At 35.6% G+C, this 18,571-nt stretch overlaps 1 protein-coding gene across 2 annotated transcripts in view; it reads right to left on the reverse strand.

Annotated features, from left to right (window-relative positions):
- Nucleotides 1-23: 23 nt before the first annotated feature.
- Nucleotides 24-18,571, reverse strand: part of LOC117920726 (importin-11) — a 48,680-nt gene continuing 30,132 nt past the window's right edge. For both annotated transcript variants that reach the window (XM_034838321.1, XM_034838322.1), the window contains exons 14-24: nt 14,660-14,749; nt 13,753-13,935; nt 13,535-13,639; nt 10,955-11,113; nt 3,327-3,371; nt 2,971-3,192; nt 1,660-1,766; nt 1,508-1,564; nt 1,310-1,382; nt 965-1,213; nt 24-310 (exon numbers count right to left, since the gene is read on the reverse strand). In XM_034838321.1, coding sequence (XP_034694212.1) covers nt 1,052-1,213; nt 1,310-1,382; nt 1,508-1,564; nt 1,660-1,766; nt 2,971-3,192; nt 3,327-3,371; nt 10,955-11,113; nt 13,535-13,639; nt 13,753-13,935; nt 14,660-14,749 — 1,203 coding nt within the window. In that variant the 3' untranslated portion in view covers nt 24-310; nt 965-1,051. The remainder of the gene's footprint in view (nt 311-964; nt 1,214-1,309; nt 1,383-1,507; nt 1,565-1,659; nt 1,767-2,970; nt 3,193-3,326; nt 3,372-10,954; nt 11,114-13,534; nt 13,640-13,752; nt 13,936-14,659; nt 14,750-18,571) is intronic.

Genomic DNA, 18,571 nt, shown 5'->3' on the forward strand with positions numbered 1-18,571 from the left:
TGATGATCAAACCTAGAAATGCATTAGCAAAATCTGAACATGAGTAAATAAAAACCTTGTACATTTCTTCCTCTTTAATCTTTCATGTTTCTGTGAAATTCTCAAGGTCAATGACAAAATCTTGGGACCCTTAGGCCTTGAATGCTAGGCCAAGCAAAGGGTCAAGCCTATTTACAGCCCAAAGAAGCATTTACAACAAATGAAATTTAACATATAAACTGGAAATGGAACCCAGCCCAAACAATTAAGAAACATTAAAAATGATTGAGAGCACCAAGCCACACAAAGTAAATAAAACCTTCAATGTCACCTGCAAGCACAGGAAGATTCACTGGTTAAGACACAAACCAATACCTATCGAGGAAGAGCAACCAAATAAATAATTTGTGCTCGGTCTTTGGTTTGGGAATGAGGGAGAGAAAATATTAGCATTATCAAACTGTGTGTGACAGATCGATACCCTAAATCTATTATCACCTATCAAATAAGAGGAATTCTCAAATCTGTCATGGCTTATAATCAAACTGTGTGCGGAGGGGGAGAGAGGGCATCTCTAACCTATTATCAATTATGAAATTGTGTGAAAGATAGGGTACCCTTCAACTATCAACTTGTGAGTGTATAGATAGATTCACTAACCTATTTCTGTGTCTGAGTGAGAGAACCATATTTTGTGTACGTGCAGGCATGAGCTCATGTGTTGATTGAGAAAAATTGTGCACAAGGGCTAATCCATTATTGCTCATCAACTTGTATTTCATTCAAATAAGCAATTAAGAGCTATTCTCTAAGCTAAATGAATTTCCTTAAAATACTTTAAAGTATAAATTGTCATGAATTAATGCTATTTTAGAAAACAGATGGAAAATTCAAGATGATGCTACATTTGTCCACTGATCAACTTTCAAAATAAAAATAATATATAAAAACAGAATAGAGATTTCAAAGGGTTGAGAAAATTAACCTATAATCTTCACAAGTTATCGGAAGAAGGAAAAATTTGAGACGCCATCGACACGAGAAGACTGATTTTAGAAGAGTACACCACATGCTATGGCATCTTTAATGCTTGCTTCAATTGTGCAAATGCTGCAGGATGCATCCTACCAATAGCTGAATTAAAAGACTCTCCATGAAGAGCGGCACATGTCTGAAGATTGTCTCTCACTGACGTTTCTAATGACAACTGATTGATAGGGTCTGAAAACTTTATCTAATGAGGAAAAGAACAAGTCCATCAGATTTGCTGTCTAGCACATTTTGTTCTTATTCTTAGTTGGCAGTTCAGGAACATCCCAAGAATCTTTACCTGCCTTCTCTTGAACTCTTTACTTGGAACAGGTCCTTCATTCTGAGACCTGCTGGAGCTCATGTTGTCACCACTGCCATTTATTAGAAGAATATTGAAAATCAAAGCATATACCACGATAGTTTTCTAATCCTAAAATAATCACTAAAAACCTTGAGAAACAAATAATAGGTTAGAGACATTATTGGGAATCCTAACCTGGATTCTTCCTCTGTTAAATCATCATTTCCTCCCAAAATTACACTTGTACATACACTGAATGAATCAAAATGCATCACCACAACACATACAAAAGCTAACTAACACTTAAATTGCCATTAGTGCTTAAATTTTCAAGGTTGAACACATACCTTAGGATCTGATCAAGTTTATCAAGAACTTGAGGTAATCTTAGGGTTAGAATGATAGAAAGGGCTAAACCAAACATCTTTCTTTGAGCTGAGGATGCATTGTCAACCTGTGACCACAATTGAAGGCAAAAAGCAGTGACATTAGACTAAGAATAACTTTCACTTACATATAAGTTTGGATTAGACAATTCAAAATACAGTTAGATCTTAACATAAATGAAATACTAAGTGAGCCCTTAGATCATGGATCCAAAATCAAAACCCAAAAAGCAAGAAAATAGAAATTTCTCTTCAATAAAAACTCGCCAATGTGCAGGCCTTCCATCACGACAGTTTCACTCAAGACCTCAAGTATGCACTGTTGATATGGGCAATTTGAGCATGCTGTGGCATCACTCTCTCTTTATAAGTCTGAAATCAAGAAACTTCTCAATGATTTATTAATTTTATCTTTATTCTTTTTCCTAAAGTAGGGAGAATAAAAGCCCAACCTTCCACACTACAATATGCAAATTGTCACTGAGGAAAGTGCCACAATTGCCATGGTCAAGCAAATCATGAGCTTTTCTGAGCCCATCAGTTTTCATGTTGCAGCACCCCGAACGAGCACAATTTTCCAACAGCAAGAGGTAAGAACCATCTTGCACCCGTACAGACTTTCATCTTAATTCCAAAAAACTATACCTCTTTTTATTACACAAATGCAACCTGATCCATAGCATGCAATTCAGAAATTCTCATATCCCAAATATTGTGAACATGTATGAACTACCTGCAAGTTAACAATATTCTTGATAATGCAAGATGATAACACATTTTCTCTCCAACCTAAGTAGAATTGTTTCTAGCCAATGAAATTCATATGCAAATATTTTGAATTATATTTACATGATCTGTAATACCTCAACCAACTAATATTTCCTCTATCCAATGTAACATATACTAGTCGAGTAAGGAAAGTGCCTAATAAGTTCTTATAATGAATGGTTTCAAAAAAAAAAAAAAAAAAACTGGTTAGATTTATCTATTTTATGAAGATATTCTCACTTTGACTAGAACAAGTAAAACAAATAATATAGCATGTCTTTCAATCCCAATTTCCTTGCTTCTAATGGACTGACATGAGTTAATTGATTCATGAATTGCAACCTACATGGGAAGTATCTTGTTCATGTCCAGAGTCCAGAATTTTAATCAAGCTAATGTTCAAGATTACAGACACAGGTAAAATATTTTTTTTTAAAAAATAGAACAAGGAAGCATTGAACAGCTTCTAATTAACCTTGTGAAGGAGATGCATATCCCACTCACCTTCTCAAGCCAAATGTCAATCAGACAGAGAAGTATATTTTCTTCAGCTGGGAAACCGGCCTTCTGGAGGAGCAACATAAGTGATGGCTGTGATGTTAATTGGGCAAGGTAATTACTATTCATTACTAAAATCCTTGCAAGGATGGCTGCTGCTGATGCTTTTACCGCTGTCTTAGAAGGATCATGATCATCTCCTCCAGTCAAACATATGACGACTAATTTCTAGGAACATTCAGGGAAAAAAAAAACAGAAACTTATGAAACTTCGTCCAAAAATGCAGAAAATGCAACATCATTAGAGATATATTAGATCATAAAAGATCTATACAGAACAAAGGAAAAAAATCTCCACTTACCTGCAAAGCACTGCTGATCAGTGGAGGCACTTCCATAGGGAAACACTGCAAAATTGCAGAAACAAACAGAATTAGAATTTGACAGATGCATGAAGATTCACCCCTATTATAGCTATTCTTAAACCTCCAACAACTATTAAGGGTAGACTTAGATTCCCGATGGAAATGAAAGGATTCCATTTTGCATCCCACAGCATCTGGAAACATAAACCATCCATTGAGTGCATCATTTATAGAAATTATGCCATCAACATTGAGTGATAATAAAAATAGAACTGGCAAATAATTCACAAAATCCTAAATGTAATCCTATAAGTTCAACAGAAGAAGACTTGTTTCAAACTGCTTCAATAACCCTGAAGAAATGATCTTATCTCCAGAAATTGATCAGATGCAGAAATGGAATCAATACCACAAATGATCCTACACATGCCATAGATATGGACTCTTTAGATTTCCTCTGAAAATTAAAACTAATGATATACTCCCAACTTAGAAGGCTCCATAAACCCAACAACCTGATCAGCATGTCTTGTGTATGGAGAGTGGAGAATTTTCTAGCTATTTCTCCTTCCTTTTCTTCTTCACTTGGAGAGAGGCTGTTTTATTGGTTCATGTTATTGACCTAGATATCAAATTGGTCATTTCCTCTCAGGGCTTCCTCTGTTCCCATTAGCATGATTCTATTGGGTTAAAGGTTGATTTGCCTTACTTGTGAGAAGAGCATAATTGACAGGACTGTCTACATAACCTTCGGGATACCTCAAATTTAATGTTGATAGGTAACCTAGGACAAATGAGTACTAGTGGTCCATTCAGAAGCAAATCATCAGAGCATCTTTAGTTCTTCATATTGTCATTTACACATGCTTTTATAGTTATATAGAAATGACATCAAGGAGTTGTTAGCCTTGTCTTTTCAGATTTACACTTTTGCCCAGAAATTTAGGTGGGTGCATAAGCCTTCAACATTAATTTTAAACAAAACTAATTCATGTGCCAGATGCAGTTAGGAAGCTGAAACATCAAAGCACCTTTTTCTTCCTCTCATATATGGTGTTGGTAGCCATTTTTCAACAGCCAAATATCCATCAAAGGCCAATTAGTAGTGAGGATGACTTAACAGACTAAACTCAGTCAATCCAGTGGCTAGATAGGCTTGCCTTAGTCATACAGCTATATGTGGTCAAACAACCTCTGACAGTGGCCTGCAACAGAAACTTTTTTTTGATAGGCAAAGTCAGTGAGTTATACTGCCTCCCAAGGTCAAACAGCCTCATAACAAGCTTCGATGTTAATTAGGGGCTTATGACAAGCCAACTTAATGGTCACACAAGGGACATGTGCCACACAAAGCTCGACCTAGGCCAAGGGCCTTTGCCCTGGGAAGGCTACCTAAAGCAGGTACTAAACTGGTACTTGAAACAAATCTGAAAATGAAACAATCCACTGAGGAAATGAAAGCTATGACCCTCAATGTTGGTAAAACAAGTGGGAGGATTTCCATGAAAAGAGTGTCCACCCCCTACCATAGGAAGTCCGAGAGGTAAGTAATGCCTTAAGACAACCAAACAGAAATAACAAATCTTGGCATGAAAAGGTAAAGCTCCTAACAAGATGGCACTATCAAAAAAAGTTAATATGGAAGGCTGTGTGTACCTCTAGGGAGGACAAAATGTATAACGAATGACCCCCATTTTTCTTGGAGTTATATTATATACAAAGAGGCAGCCTGATTGGCACTAAATAGATCTACATTTATTAATAAATTCATGCCATTTTGCATCAGTTAGGCACGTGATTATACGTTGTAATTGAGTTATTTGGCACAAGGTGCCTTGACTTGTGTTGTGAACATTTTATAGTAAAAATAGGTGCAAAGAGTGGGAAAAGCAATGCAAAATCAGCTCTTCCATTGGATTTTGCAAACCCTAGGTTGCAAACTAATAATTTAGCAACCTATGAATTGTGAAGCTAGTGAAACTGCCCCATTTCGCAACCATGACCAGATGCCTCTTTTAAGTTTGCAACCCTGCGTTGTGAACCAAGGTTACAAAACCACTTTTAAACCCCACCAAGCCTCTCTTTACTTTCTCTTTTCATCTTTCTCTCATTTTACTCTCTTCCCTCCATGACAGTGCATTCAAACACTCCCAAGAGCTTCCATCCTCACTACCCAAGCCACCAAGCACAAGTAACCTCTTCACCTTGGATTTCGCAAAGATTTGCCGACTAAGATGGCATGCATGCCAACTGAGGATTGCAAAGTAGAGCCACAATGAGGGAAGAGTTGACTTTCTCAAGGGAGATGTAGCAAGCAACCATGAAAGGGCCTTTCACCTATAAATACTCCCCTTCACCAGAAGCAGCAACAAGCAGGTCCAAACAAATTTTAACAAGCCTTGAGGAACTTTCAGTTAGGATAGCAGTAGTTAGTGTAGGAATAAGGGATACACCATTGTCTTGGGCTTGCCAAATTATTTGATGTTGTTAGTTTGTTTTAAATTCAAAACTCTTATCTTTCAATTTATGAAATATTAGTTCAATGCTCTGTTTTAATTCCTGTTGCATTACTTTTAATTTTGAATTTCAGTCAGTTAAAAGGTGAGAATTGAGTGTTCCACAGCCAGTGACTTTAAGACTCCCTTTTTGTCTACCTTCCCTAGTTGAGTCTAGAGTGTCTTGTTGTCATTGTGATTCCTCATAGCTTGAAATGTCTTGAACTAGAATTGATGGTGGAGTTAGCCACTGAGACCAATTCCTTCTTGTTGTCACCATGATTTCCCATTGCTTAAAATCTCTCAAACAGGAATGTGATGGTGTAGTGAGTTAAGGGGTGCAAAGCCTTCTAATAGCATGATCTAGGTCAACTGGAGAAGTGAGTGATTATTGAAAAGTATGACATCTATCCAAGGTATGGGTCACACTACATGCATGAAGATTCACTCATGTATGGGTAGCCTCCTTAATTCGGTTTTTTTTTTTGATAGATAAATTTGTCCCTTTTAGGACTTAAACTTGGAACCTCCCATAAACCCTCCTCATTCCTTTACCACTTGAGCCAAGCCTCAAGGGCTCCATAATTCTTCCTTCCCATGATCTCATTTAATTTCCATTCTTCATTTAATATCTTGGTTATCACTTTATTTATTTCCAGTCAATGAATTTTTGCCTCTACCATGAATAAATTCCTACCCAAATCATTAGGCATTATGCTTGAGCTTTCATTAAACATAAATGCTTGGTGAGCTACTAAACTTGATAAAACATGACTAGGACTAGGGCATAGAGAACTACAATCTTGGTCTCTCCGCTTGAGGATCTGACTTCTTTTTTACACTAGGACCATTGTTCAAATTGATTGTCACAAAAAGGAAAGAAAAGAAGCAAAAGAAAAATCACACAAGCATAGCCCTCAAAGCTTGCTCAAGTGGAAAGAGGTTGGTGGGGATGGGGAGCTTCCAACTTAGGTTCCATGTTAAAAGAAAGAAGAAAATTTTTTTTAGGGAAAAAAAAAAAAAAAAGTGATAGGCTTCAACAAGAAGGAACAATATCATGGTTTAAAGTCGCGGTATCGGTCATTAACTCAGAGGGTTTCGAGGCATATTAGTCTTGATGTCTTGACTCAGTATCAGGTGATACATAATATAAGATAGATTAAGTTCACCTATACATTAAAAATAAAAAAATAAAAAAATAAAAAAATAAAAAAATAAAAAAAAGATAGATTAAGAAGTTCACTTATCAAAAAATAAAAAATAAAAAAAGATATATTAAGAAGTTCAAAAAATTAAAAAATTATTATGAAAATTATTTTCAAAATATAAATATGATTAAATAAGCTTTAGAAACTAAAAAATAAACATATTAATATAATAATAAATGGAATGGTTCCAATATATTATTAACAATAAATTAGCATATAAAATAATACACCCTATATGATATGGTAAAATAATACATTAACCAATTTGAATGAATTCATACCATAGCTTAGCATATAAGATAATAATATTCAAATTCCCATTCATAACACACGACCATTTGAAATAATATATTGTTTTTTATATAAAATAATATATTTACCCCTTTTATCTTCAAATTCCCAACCCCACACCACAAACAGAGAGCACCTAGTTTGGTAGAGGTAGAGAGCCTCCTTTGTAGTGCATGCCCACACCGTGCCTACGACACTACAAAGTCGAAGCAACAAGAGGAAACACCATCACACTAAGATCACCGTCAATGGAAGAATATGATGTTTTTCACCAATCAAACAATCACCACAATGACATCATTGACAGGAAGGATGTCTTCTTCTTTCTTCTTTTTTATCATGGGTAAGGTCATGGGTTTTAAAACTCCTCATTTTGAAGAGAATCTCTGATTTTTCAAGGATTTCTCAATTTTAGTTGCTCATTGTTGTGATTTGAAAGTGAAAAAAGATGATTTCTAGGTAAAACAGGGGAATATTTGGATAACTTAGATGATCCAATCGAGCCAACTCAGAATCTCAACTAAGTCAACTGAGTTTAACTGATTCTTGGTTGAATCTATGATTAAAGATGGTACTGAGTATAAGACTTGGCATGGAAAGGTCCAAGGCGGATACAACTTGGCCGAGTCGCATCAAACTCACTATACTTTGAACCTTGAACAGTATCACTTCTGCATATAAGGCTTAAAGACATTTGGCTCCATTTCCATTATTATTATATTATAAAAGGAAAGTTCCTTGCATGAACATGTAAAAGAAGGTATGCCTCTGTCAATGTAATAAATTAAGAAGGATAGAATGAAAAAAGCTTATTTATTATTATATATTATCTTTTTGTTTCTTCTCTTAGTAAAAGATTTACCCTTTTTGCAGCTGACAATAAAAGCAAAACCTTTAGGATTACCAGAAGACAGACATGAGAAACATTGGCTCCTCCCATGGTAACTTTCTTTACATGGATGGCAGTTTAGGCAAGAATTTTGGCAATTGATCAATCAGTTTAAGAGGAGAGGTTTTTCATCCCTAACTGGTACTCTTTTGGCAAATCAGAAGAGACAGCAAATCATTTGTTGGTCCCAGTGGATCAAGACCCTCCTATCAAAAAAGACCCTTCAGTAATGTGGTAGGATGTGGGCGCTACTAAAATTGGTCAGAAGGTTGTTTGGATGCTGGCAAGAAAGATTGCTAGAGGGGACCAAAAAAAGCATGGTGGACAGCACCTTTAGGCACATTGAGATAAAGAAGTATCATCTCATTTTTTTTTAATATAGCTTGTGGCTCTGGGTTAGAATTGTCAAAATATTGTGTGAATGGCCGAATACCTTGGCCTTGAGTTTTGTATATTATATATAGACTTTACAAGGATGCTATACATGGAAAGCAAGTAAAAGCAAATAAATCCCCGCATGATTCTAGCCCTATATATGTAAACTATAATCTGTCAAATAATGTATGCTAACTGTACAGAATAATAAATGGAGAAATAAGGAAACAATTGTGGGCTAAAATGAGGAAAGAAGTGTGGGCAAAATAAGGAAAGAAGTGTGGACAACAAAGCTATCCTTTGACAGCCCCCCTCAAATTGATGCAGGTTGATCAACAAGCATCAATTTGCTACTTAGCAAGCAATGTCGATGATGAGGGAGAGCCTTGGTGAAGATATCGGCAATTTGTAAGTCAATGGAAATATGTGGAAGAGTGATAACACGAGCTTCAAAGGCTGCACGGATAGAGTGACAGTCCACTTCAATATGCTTTGTGCGCTCATGATAGACAGGATTGGCCGTGATCTGAATAGCACTTGTATTATTGGCATGTAGAGGTGTAGGATCGGTCTTAGAAAAATCTAACTCCGCAAGTAAAGCTCGAAGCCAAATGATTTGAAAACAAGCAAGAGACATCGCCCGGTACTCAGATTCCGTAGATGACTTAGAGACTCTGTCTTGCTTCTTACTTTTCACAAACATCTTAAACTAAAACTCCCAACTAAGATAGTTTTTGCCATTGAAACGAACAATAGAATATTCTCCAGACATTATGAAGATAGAAATAGCCTAGGAAATAAAAAAAAACATCGTCAAAGAGCCTAAATCTGATAACAAACCTCCAAATAATCGAAGATCTCCAAGAGCCTAGAAGTGAAGAAACCTAAAGAAAACTCCAAGATCACACCACAGATGTGTTGTCACAACCACCAAAAAAAAAAAAAAAAAAAAAAAGAACCCAAAAGCTGGGCTAGAGTCCAAGAGCCCCTAGAGCTAAATCCGAGAGCCCCTAGGGCTAAATCTGAGAGCCCTTAGGGCTAAATCCGAGAGCCCCTATGGCTAAATCCAAGAGCCCTTAGGGCTAAATCCGAGAAAACCCAAAGAAAAACTAGAAAGCGTGTAAACTTTAGGTTTAAAACACAAGCTCTGATACCATGTCAAAATATTGTGTGAATAGCCGAATACCTTGGCCTTGAGTTTTGTATATTATATATAGACTTTACAAGGATGCTATACATGGAAAGCAAATAAAAACAAATAAATCCCCGCATGATTCTAGCCCTATACATGTAAACTATAATCTATCAAATAATGTATGCTAACTGTACAGAATAATAAATGGAGAAATAAGGAAACAATTGTGGGCTAAAATGAGGAAAGAAGTGTGGGCTAAAATAAGGAAAGAAGTGTGGACAACAAAGTTGTCCTTTGACAAGAATAGTATAGTTTTTTTTGTTCTTTTTATTTTTCCTCTAGCTCTGTTCAGTTCCAGGGTTTTCCTTATCACTTCCTATCTATGTGTTACACCACTTTTGGCCCTCTTATCAATTTGCTCTATTTTATCTTTGCCTGTTAAAGAGAATAAAATCTTGAGTTAAGAGAATTTGACGAAAAATTGCCCTACTCAAAATAACAGATTCTGTCAATTACATTAACAAAATGATTACATCATCACTTGGAGTATGATAATACATACAGAAATTGATTTTGAAAGCTTGGTCCTTTTTGTGGTTAATAATGGACTTTGGGACTCAAAATGGAAGGGCAAGGATCAAAATTCTTAGGAATTGAACTCGCAATCATCCTTCCTTTGTCTACCACTTTATTGTGCTCATGCAACATAGTCTCAATAATGAAGACACCAACATTCCAATTACATTTACAGTAACAATCCTTGACTCCACCAGTGAACCATGTACTAATACCAAGACATCCACTGATTTAGCATCACACACAATTTAATGACATGGTGGTTTAAAATGTCCTTACCTTTCTTGAAGTGAAAATCAAAGGCAGTATTTCTACAGTAAATTTTTTCATACTTAAATGTAATGACCATAGAGAGACCACAACATACATTTATAACATGGATAAAAAGAGCAAAGCCAATAACAGCTACAAGCCACCAATAAGGAAATAATGAGGAAAACAGACTTCATTGACAGATGTGGATAAGAATTTTGAATTCAAAGCTGGGATTAGACAGGAAATGGTATGGGAAGGAACACAAATGCACAGACTTACCTCAATGAAGGCAACTAAAAATATTTACTACCTTCCTCAAAATACAAAGTTCTAGAATAGTCATGGTTCATACTGTCTAGTTGTCCAAAAACTCAAGATAGCAAGTTTAAAATTTGAATTACCTGGATTAGTATATCAATGGCTGGAAGAGTTGAAAGCAGGCCTCTATCATTAACATTTCCAACAATCAAATCAAGAAGTTTAGCAACACTAGAAGCATGCATACTTAAGAACTCAGTTCCACCCAAAATTATGTAACCCTCAGTGATATGAACAGCAACCTGAAACCAACTTCAAGTTAAGGTGTGATACACAGAAGTCAAAAAAATGCAACAATTAAAGAGGCAAATCACAAAATCTATAGAGATAATCATCTACAGCCAGCAGCAAATCCTCCAGTAAATTACCATCCAGCTTAATTATAATATATGCAAAAATGCTGAAAAAGCAAAGCCCTATAACCAATAGACATGACAATAATGATGAAAGCAGGATAAAGAAAGTACAACTACAAGGATGTTGGCTATGAGAAACTAAAAGCTTGTTTGATCAAATTGTTAGAAAATAGTCTAGGTTGTTCTGATACGACTTTATCATATCCTGAGATGCATCTGGAAGTAACATAAGAACCCACTCTTTAGAATTTGACATCCCCAAAGGTAAGTAAGTGCAGGTTCAGATTTCATATCAACTTAAGTACCAAAGTAAATAGTTGGCTGCAAATGCAATAAACCCTAATGTTTCATTTACCATCAAACCTCAAAGATTTGGTGAAATTTATTTAGAACTTTTTTCTAGTCAGGAAATATTGTTCTTAAAGAGTTTCAACTCAACTCAGAAAAGGCCCAGGTTTTTTTTTTATAGTAAAATATGGAAAAATCGACTAGAATATTGCAATCACACCAACATGAGTTACTAATTTTTTTTTTTTGGTAAATACTAAAGCTCAGAGCTTTTACAAAACCTCAATTTGAATGTTCACACTTGTGTCGTCTAAAAATGGATCATATACCATAAACATGGTAGCAAGCTCATATGAGCAATCCACCAACAGGTTTTCTAATCCCTAAACACTGACTTATCACTGTCTATCACATATTTGTTTGGAGCATCAAGCCTTGGAATATGACTGCAGAGATGCATCTATAGAGATGGTTAGAGGGTATGCAACCATGTTAGAGATGGTTTGGAGGAAAAATCAAGCCAAGGAAGCAAGGTGACTCAATTTAGAAGCAATACTCAAGAGTTGGAATTAAATTATGGACTATCTTCCATTAGTTTTTGATGATTGTAAGTATGGTTTAGAAGCTTAAGAATTCAGAAATTCAATGCATCAAAAGGTGTGTGAATCGGAGTTGAAATGAGAGAGATATGACCATTTGAAACAGAGCTACACAAAGTTCAAAGTCCAATTTGAAAATTTAGACTCCAACCATGCAAGGAGAGAGATTTGGAACTCTTTCAATTCTTCTTCGATAAAGCTTTAGTTTTTCTTTCGTTTCTTTTCCACATTCTTTTCTAATTGATTTTCTTGGCAACCAAACATGGTTTGTAAGTAGAAATCCTCCACCATGTTTGACTAGTATGTGATTCAAAGAAAGAAGCAAGGGAGATGGATAACCCATATGAGGAATGTGTTGAAGGACGATAAACTTTAAATCTAAACTCTTTAATTTTCCATTTTCATTATGATTGAATGATGCTTAACTTGGTTTGAATGATGCTTGATCACCTTTTGATCATTAGATAACTCCTTGTGATTGATTCTAAGTAATTTCTCTCAATTAAGTGATAATCAATGCTTAGCTTGGTTTGAATGATGCTTGATCGCCTCTTAATTGATTGTATACAAGATTGAGATGAATCTCATGAATGAATCTAAGACTTGAATGTCAAAACGAGAAATAAAGATTAGGGCTGATTTAAAATACTTTTGAGATCTAAATTAAATTGTCAAATCAAAGTTCCAATTTAAATTTGATCTTAAGATGATGCAGTTTAATCTTGGATTGACTCTTTGATCCTCAAAGTAGAAAAAAGATCACTTGCTCTCAAAGATTTAAAATAAAACTTGTGATCCTCTGGATTTTTTATTTTATTTTATTTTATTTTTTTTAAGCTTTCATTCAACATTTTAGCAATCATATTTCATTCTTGTTCATTTAAAATAGGATTTTGTTTAGGTAAAGCAAATAATTGATTTTTTAACCTAAAAGCAACCGAACACAACAGTGTTGATCCCAAAAGACGACAACCTGTATACTATAAGCCACCTAAAAGCAACCAAACACATTAGTGTTGATCCCAGAGGATGACAACCTGGATCCTACAAGTTGTGATAATTCTATTTTTTTATCGGGGTTATCACATATTTTAGGCTTTAGTATTTTATTAGAACAAAGATTTGTGGTCATACATGCACACAAATATGGAGAGGTGGTTACTTATTCAACCCAATTCCTAATCTAACTGGATTTGAGCATTAAAACTTCCAAATCACACCTTCAGACTTGGTCCATCAATTAATCTAGACATCTTCCTGGCGTTTTCATGCATTTACTTGTTGGTAGTTGGCAATTTTGATTGTAAAATAGCTTTAGTTCACAGAACTTTCAAATGAACATCAAATTGTACATATTTTAAGACTCTGACAGCAGACATACGCAACAGAAAATTTAGTGATCAATCTGCAAAAGCCTGACCTGCAAGTGATCAAAACTTCTTTCAATGACTTCCACTAAACAAGGGAAGTATGCTAGTAGTTGAGGCACCATTGAGGGAGCATTTGAAAGTACAGCTTCCCATAACTGCACAATTATATAAATTGCCTTTAGCATATATAAATATTTCATGTACATATAGATCTATTAAAACGCAATGGCAACCACTAAAATAATCAAGATCAAACTGGTGGGCTGACCTGCAAGCTGTCCTCCAAAAGATTCAGTTCGTCTGGACTATTTATATCAATGCCCTTTTGCAGAATGGGTAATATGAGCTTGTAGCAAATGGGTGATTGATAGCCAAGTGCAGTCACAAAGCTCCGTAGTGCAATAAGAAGTTGAATTTGTAGAAGACTTTCACCAGAAGATTCCTCCCAGACCTTATCAAATATACAGAAATGAGTACTTTCCTTTAATGAAAAGAATGAATGTTCTATTTTTTTCCCCTGATAATAAACAGACAATCACTATCCTGAAATACTGCTAAGGTCGCATTAAGAATTGACTATTGTATCTGTAGGTTGCTTGGGATGATCAGCAGAACTTATGGAACCACACAAATTCACCATTGTAGCTCACTTTGTGGATTAATATATCCATTTAATAACTGAGAAAATACAAAATCCACCCAACTCAGGCCACTAATTCAGCATGGTAAAATAAAATAATGATGAATTTTCAAATATGTGCAAACTACAACTCTAAGAAAAAATCCAACTTTCAAAACACTGAATTCAATAAAATAAAAGATGTTTGAAACATATAAAAAAGGAAAAAAAAAATCATAACTAGGATGTTTACTAGCAAGAAAACTCTAGTGCTAGAGGAACAGAGAAGGAAATATTAATGACAATCCGAATTTAGTTAATAAAAGAGATTTGGGACTCTAAAATGCCTCCTAAGGGACCATCCTTTGCCTGGAAGTTGGTGTGGAAAAGATTTCTAATGATAGACCATTGCATGAGCCTATTAAGCGTGCTTGGACTTTAGTTAAATTTGCTGCCCATGCTAATAAAAAGAGAGCAAGTTCCTTCTTGTGAAAGTAGGCATTAGATATTAACACTTAAGTGAAAAAGATAGAAGTAAAAACAATTGAAACATTACCTTTTGAAAAAATTGCACCAACTTGTCGGCAAATGTAATGACTTCATTTCCTCTTCCAATAAGAGTAGAGATCAAATTCAAAACCTGAACCTGAATATAAATGAATGGAACTTGTCAAAAAGGCTGCTTATCAGGAAAAGATCTATTTATAAATAAAAAATAAATTAAAAAAAGAGAGATTCATCATCAAATAACAAATTATCCAAATTAAAATTTTTTTCTTCATTCTATTCCAAATCCAATCCATTGTTTGTTTCTGTACATTAACAGGACAGGAAGCACCACTAATAGATACCATATACACCAGTTAACAAGCAATTTGATTAGTTAGTATGGTGTTGTAGAGATGAGAAAGACTCCACTCATTCACAAAATAAAAAGTGGATGGATAGTTAGTGCACATAAAGAGTAGACCAAAATTCTGGAAATTTTATTTAGCATTGATAACACTGATGAAGTAGTCCATCTGGACAATCTGCACAGTAATCACAAAGAAGTTTAAGGATCTATATAATTTATTCACAGTTGATTCAGCCAATACTATGAACCTGCATTTAACAGAAAGCATTGAAAATTTACAAAATTGTGAACAATAACAGTCAACACAACAACATAGCTCTGAAATTACACATGCAGGACAAATCAACATAGAGAATAAACAACACAGATCAGCACAGATGTTTGGACATGAATGGACAACCCCACAAATGGTAGTCTGAATCATAATTTTCTATGTTTGCCCAATAGGCAATATGGGATCAATGATGATTGGTGGGGTCATAAAAAAAATTCAGATTGCAATTTTTTTTTTTTTTTTCAATCAGAAACAAAAGATTTATTAATTATAGAAAAGGTACAAGGGAAGGATGAGAGGTCCTCCCCCACAAAATACATGATACTGATCAAAATAAGACTAAACACCTCCACTACACAAGGAGAACTATACACAAAGGCATAGGCTACTTAAAGGATATACAAATCCCCTCAAAACCGGACTCAATTCCTCTATGTTTGCCCAATAGGCAATATGGGATCAATGATGATTGGTGGGGTCATAAAAAAATTCAGATTGCAATTTTTTTTTTTTTTTCAATCAGAAACAAAAGATATATTAATTATAAAAAAGGTACAAGGGAAGGATGAGAGGTCCTCCCCCACAAAATACATAATACTAATCAAAATAAGACTAAAAACCTCCACTACACAAGGAGAACTATACACAAAGGCATAGGCTACTTAAAGGATATACAAATCTCCTCAAAACCGGGCTCAATTCCTCTCAATGTTATCCTCCCCCCTCCCTTTTCAAAAGCTAACCAAGTTGAATAACTTTAAGTGTAACGCCTTTAAGGTGATAATACAAGAGGCCCACAAGGAGGAATAAAAATGAAGTAGATCTCATATCATCTCTTCCATTCTCCCCTTTTTCTCAAAGATCCTAGCATTTTCCTCTTGTCACACAATTCAAAGCATAGTGAGGCATACGATTTGCCAAAGGGCCTTGCCTTTGATGGAACTCCCCAAACATCTAAATGAGATAGTCATCATATCACATATACTCCTAGGTGGAACCCAATCCATCTTGGCTAGACCGAAAATCTTATATCAAAGCCCAAATGTTAACGGGGCAATGTAGAAAAAGATAGTTGATTCATTCCCCACTTCCCATGCATAAAATGCACCAATAGAAACTAACAAAATTTATAAGGTCTTCTCAACAATAGCATGTCATTGGTGTTTACCTTCTTGTGCACTATTAACCAAGCAAAAGCCTAAACCTTTGAAGGGGCTTTTGATTTCAATAAAAATTTGGCTGCAAAGAATGGGATTGGATAATAACTCCAACAAGGCGAAGAAAACTTTTTTTTACTGAAAATGAACTTGAAGAGGACAAAGACCAAGCTCTTGAATATGCGACAAAAGGAGACAAGCGCACAGAAGAGAGTGATGACATGAATCTTTCAAGGTTTTCAATTTCCATGGCAATAAGATTATGATAGAAGTTAAGGTTCCAAGAAGGTGAAAAGGAATTACCAAGGAGGACTAATATGGTGAGATTTTTTTTTTGATAACCAAGGAACCTTCCATGGTCAGGCCCTTAGGACTCCCCCATGCGGACCCAAACCTCGGGGTGCTAATCGCCTCGCAACAACCAACGCCAGATAAATTTAGGGTATCATTAGTGGCGGGATTCGAACCCAGAACCATGTGCCACTTATTGGGACCACACTTCCTAGTGTTCGTCCTGACCAAATGGCCTACCCTGGCAGGTCTGATATGGTGAGATTTTTAACTATGATAACTCTATAAAGACCTTAAAATTGAGAACACAATGGTTTATCTCCCCACCACAAATCTTCCTAGAAATGAATTCTCTCCAAATCACCCACCACAAAGCAAGTATATGAAGAAAAGCCTTAAAAAACTTGAGCAATAACCTTCCAAGGGCACCTATGTGACCATCTAAACAAAATGTTGGCATCCCATCCATTAGAATGTGTTCCATAAATGCTCAAAATAACCCAATATCAAAGGTCATAATTGTCCATATAGAACCTCCAGAGCCATTTCCCTAAAAGACCACGATTTCTCGTAAAGTCTCCAATCCTTAAACCTCCTTACTTCTTTGGCCAACACACAGTGTCCAATTGATAAGATGATCATTTTTACTCTCCTCAATCTCGACCAAATAAAATCCCTTTGCACTTTCTTAATCGTTAAGGTTACTGATGTTGGAATCTTGAAAAGAGATAAGAAATAGCCAGGGATGTGAGATAAGCATGACTAGATTAGAATCATCCCCCTCGACACAAAGACAAAAAGGCCTTTTTCCACCCATCTAGTCTCCTCGAGATTCTATCAACCACTACATCCCAAAATCCACTTGCTTTCAAATCCCCTCCTAAAGAAAGACCCAAATGAGATAAAGGTCATCTTGAAACTTCACAGTCAAGCATCAAAGTCAACCTAGATACCAGATCCTGGCTTATTATTTTAATAGAAAAAGAGTGTTCGTCTCCAAATTGATCTTCAGCCTTGATATTTGCCCCAAAACTAAAAGGATTAGCTTGAGGTTTAGCAGAATTTCGGAAGGCTTCAACAAAGAAAATGGTATCATTTGCAAATTGTAAAAGAGACTCTAATCTTATCACTACCCACTATGAAACCCTTTAATAAACTACTTTCCTTTGCTTTAATCATCATCCTACTTAGGATATCCACTACAACGGTGGAAATGAAAGGAGAAAAAGGATCTCTTTGTCTTAAACCTCTAGTTGCCTTCACCTAACCTTTGGCATTTCCATTTACTATGATCGCAAAACTCGTCAACGACAAGCAACCCCTCATTCAAGATCTCCATTTTGTATTGAAACCTTTTATCTTTAGCACATGGTCTAAAAAACCTTGGTTCACATCATAGGCCTTTTCAAAATTTATTTTGAATACTAGCCCTTCCTCCCTTAGATACCTTTTCTCGTTTACCACTTCATTGGCAATCAAAACACCATCCAAAATTTGTCTCCCCTCAACAAAGGCTCCTTAGGAAATGTAGATGGTTTCATGGAGAACTCTATTTAGGTACCCTAATAAGACTTTAGCTATAATCTTATACAAACCTTATCTCAAGCAAACTTAATATACATTGTTGGCCTATTACCTAACAGAGTAAGAATTTGAGTCAATTGATAACTTAACAGAGAATTCTCCAAAGACACATGGATTGGTTGGTTGTTAAGGTTGATGTCCTAATTTGATAGTAGGTTTGATTGAGGTAGTTGATTTTGGTTGTAGTAATCTTCGAATGGAAGAGGATTCAGCCATTGTTCTCTTGAGTGTCTTGGGACAAGTTAGGGCTCCAAAAATTGGAGTCTCGGATTTTCAAGTGCATTGATCTTTCAAGGGACATGGGTT

This window comes from Vitis riparia, chromosome 8, assembly GCF_004353265.1.
Source record: "Vitis riparia cultivar Riparia Gloire de Montpellier isolate 1030 chromosome 8, EGFV_Vit.rip_1.0, whole genome shotgun sequence".
NCBI lineage: Eukaryota > Viridiplantae > Streptophyta > Magnoliopsida > Vitales > Vitaceae > Vitis > Vitis riparia.